The sequence below is a fragment of the Habropoda laboriosa genome, unplaced genomic scaffold (assembly GCF_001263275.1).
Source record: "Habropoda laboriosa isolate 0110345459 unplaced genomic scaffold, ASM126327v1 scaffold14, whole genome shotgun sequence".
NCBI classification, from domain to species: Eukaryota; Metazoa; Arthropoda; class Insecta; order Hymenoptera; family Apidae; genus Habropoda; species Habropoda laboriosa.
This window is the reverse complement of record NW_017100137.1, coordinates 1,437,141-1,439,500: the sequence shown is the minus strand read 5'-3', so window position 1 is coordinate 1,439,500 and position 2,360 is coordinate 1,437,141. Positions and strand designations below refer to the sequence as shown.

General features: G+C 37.5%; 1 protein-coding gene across 2 annotated transcripts in view; it reads left to right on the top strand.

Annotated features, from left to right (window-relative positions):
• The window catches only part of LOC108579541 (max-binding protein MNT-like), a 51,668-nt gene that overhangs the window by 35,503 nt on the left and 13,805 nt on the right, over positions 1–2,360 (top strand). For both annotated transcript variants that reach the window (XM_017943114.1, XM_017943107.1), the window contains one exon: positions 675–1,128. In XM_017943114.1, coding sequence (XP_017798603.1) covers positions 675–1,128 — 454 coding nt within the window. The remainder of the gene's footprint in view (positions 1–674; positions 1,129–2,360) is intronic.

Here is a 2,360-nt window from a genome sequence, read left to right as displayed (position 1 = left end):
TACAAGAACCGACATAGTGCATTTCTGTTAGGCCGGTGCAAACGAATTTTCGTTATTTCAACAGCTGAAATTGGCAGATCGATACCGTATGTTAAATTTTGCCCGGTCCGTTTCGTCAAACACCTGAACGATCTATCGACAAATCAATTATCCCGAAATGAAGACACCGTAAAAGTAGCGTTCAAAGTATTTTCTTTTTTTTATTCAAACACTGATTTTTACAAATTTCGAATAGTGAAACTAGTTAACCCTTTGACAGTCTAATGTAATTACGAATTGGAGTGAATAAAGTTCATATTTTACGCGTATTATTATCACAGTTCTGATAATATCTCGTCCCTTTCCAACTTTCTCCTTAAAAGTCTCTCTTGAGTGAAATTACTCGTTATTTAACGCACTGCCCGTGTCTCGCTCGGGATGAACTGTCGAAGGGTTAAAAGTGTACAGAATTCAACGAAAATCATTTTCACTAAACACATTATTCTTCTGAGGAACCCAATATTTCGTATGCACCTGGCCTAATACAATTGCTCTTCAATGAAGGTACGACATTTAAGAAAGGAACAATAACCGATCGTCTCAATTTCTCTGTTAGATCAACTCATCTAAAATCCCCCCCAAAAAAATTCAACAACGACTAGTTTTTAGAAGAGGACGATCTCTTTGTGTTTCAGAGGAGGAACCGCTGGAAAACAACAGGACGAACGGGAATCACTCGGCAGGTTCCCGGGGGAGTCCCGTGATCTCAAGCACGCGAGTAACGCCACCCTCGGCTGGCGCGAACTCGGCCCATCTGACCGCACTTCACTCCACGTCACACCATCATCTCCCTCATCATCAACAGCCACAGCAGCAGCAACAGCAGCAGCAGCAACAACAACAACAGCAACAACAAGCGCAGCAGCAGCTTCAGCAACCGCAACAACAACAGCAACAGCAGCAGCAACAACAACCGCAGCAGCAGCAGCAACAACAGCAGCACCACCATCACCACCATCATCACAACAATCACAACAGCACGCATAATCCTTACGTGGAGAATCACAATTCGAATCACTCACAGCAGAATGCCGGCAATCTCGTTGTCGACGTCGAATCAAGCCACGACAATAAGAAACATCGGAACGGGTAAGCTTGTTGTAATTTTTTATTTATTCATGTGTAAGTGATTGATGTACGTTGTTAACACATTGAGGATGATGGGGTGTGCTTTCTTTAGGAGATTCTGTTTAAACAAAAAGGAGGCACAAGTATTGTGATTGAATAAATTTTTACGTATACACGTGTGCACTGCTGTTCTTAAGTATTAGGACACCTATTGTTGTTCTCTTATGATTTAAGTGACATTTCTTAGATACTACAGCTAGATGTTTTATTTTAACGAGTTTCATGATTGAACGTGGAATTGATTTTAAACTTACTCACTTTTAATATTTCCAAATGTTGCTAGAGTTACCTAACTTTTAGCGTATCACTGTTGCAAGGAAAACACGACTTCTGATACAGTTATTCGGTGAAAATTGGGGAAGGAGGTGAAACGAAATATAGGAAAATTTAATTATTGCCTTTTTTTTTTTTTTTTTTTTTGTAGAATTTGTGAACGAAGTACGAATTATCTGGTGGTAGTGTTAAAGTGACGATACATCAGTAAATATATACGTGCTTCTTATATCACGAGATTCCGTATTGAATACATTTTAACGACCGTTTGGATTTATTCGACATTGAACAAGTGTCCCAATACTTACGAATGGGAGTGTGCGTAGTTTCATAAAGAGGAGTTTCTTCATTTTTAATTTTAATTTAAGGTGATCTTTCATTCGTTGTAATTTCCTTAGTTTCGTCTTTCTGAGACAGTTTAACTGACGGTATAAGGGTGGCACGCGTAAATCAGTCGCAATGTGTTAATTTAAAGAAAAAAGCAAAAAAATGATTACATTGTAGCCTGTAATGGGGTAAATGAGTGAGTGATAGGGTTTCATTTATAAGCAATGTATAATTGTGTTCCGAAACTTTTTAGCATGATAGAATTCGAGACGAGGTAAATAGGATTATTTTTAAGTGACCACGTATCTTTAAGGATCGTTTAGGTTTAATCGTTTGTTAAGCAAAGCGTAATCAAATATATTCGTTATTATAAAGTAGATTTAATGCAGTTTAGTTTAATTCTTTAGGGTACTCACTCACGCATATAACATTTCACGCTTAATTAAGCGTCAATTTTCACGTACGGGAGGAGAATGAATTACTTTTAAACATACCTTTAATTTTTTGCATTCTTTTAATTTTTGTTTAATTGCTGCGAACCACTAATGGGATAAAAGGCAACTAAACAGAAGATTAAAATTTTCTTTTTCATT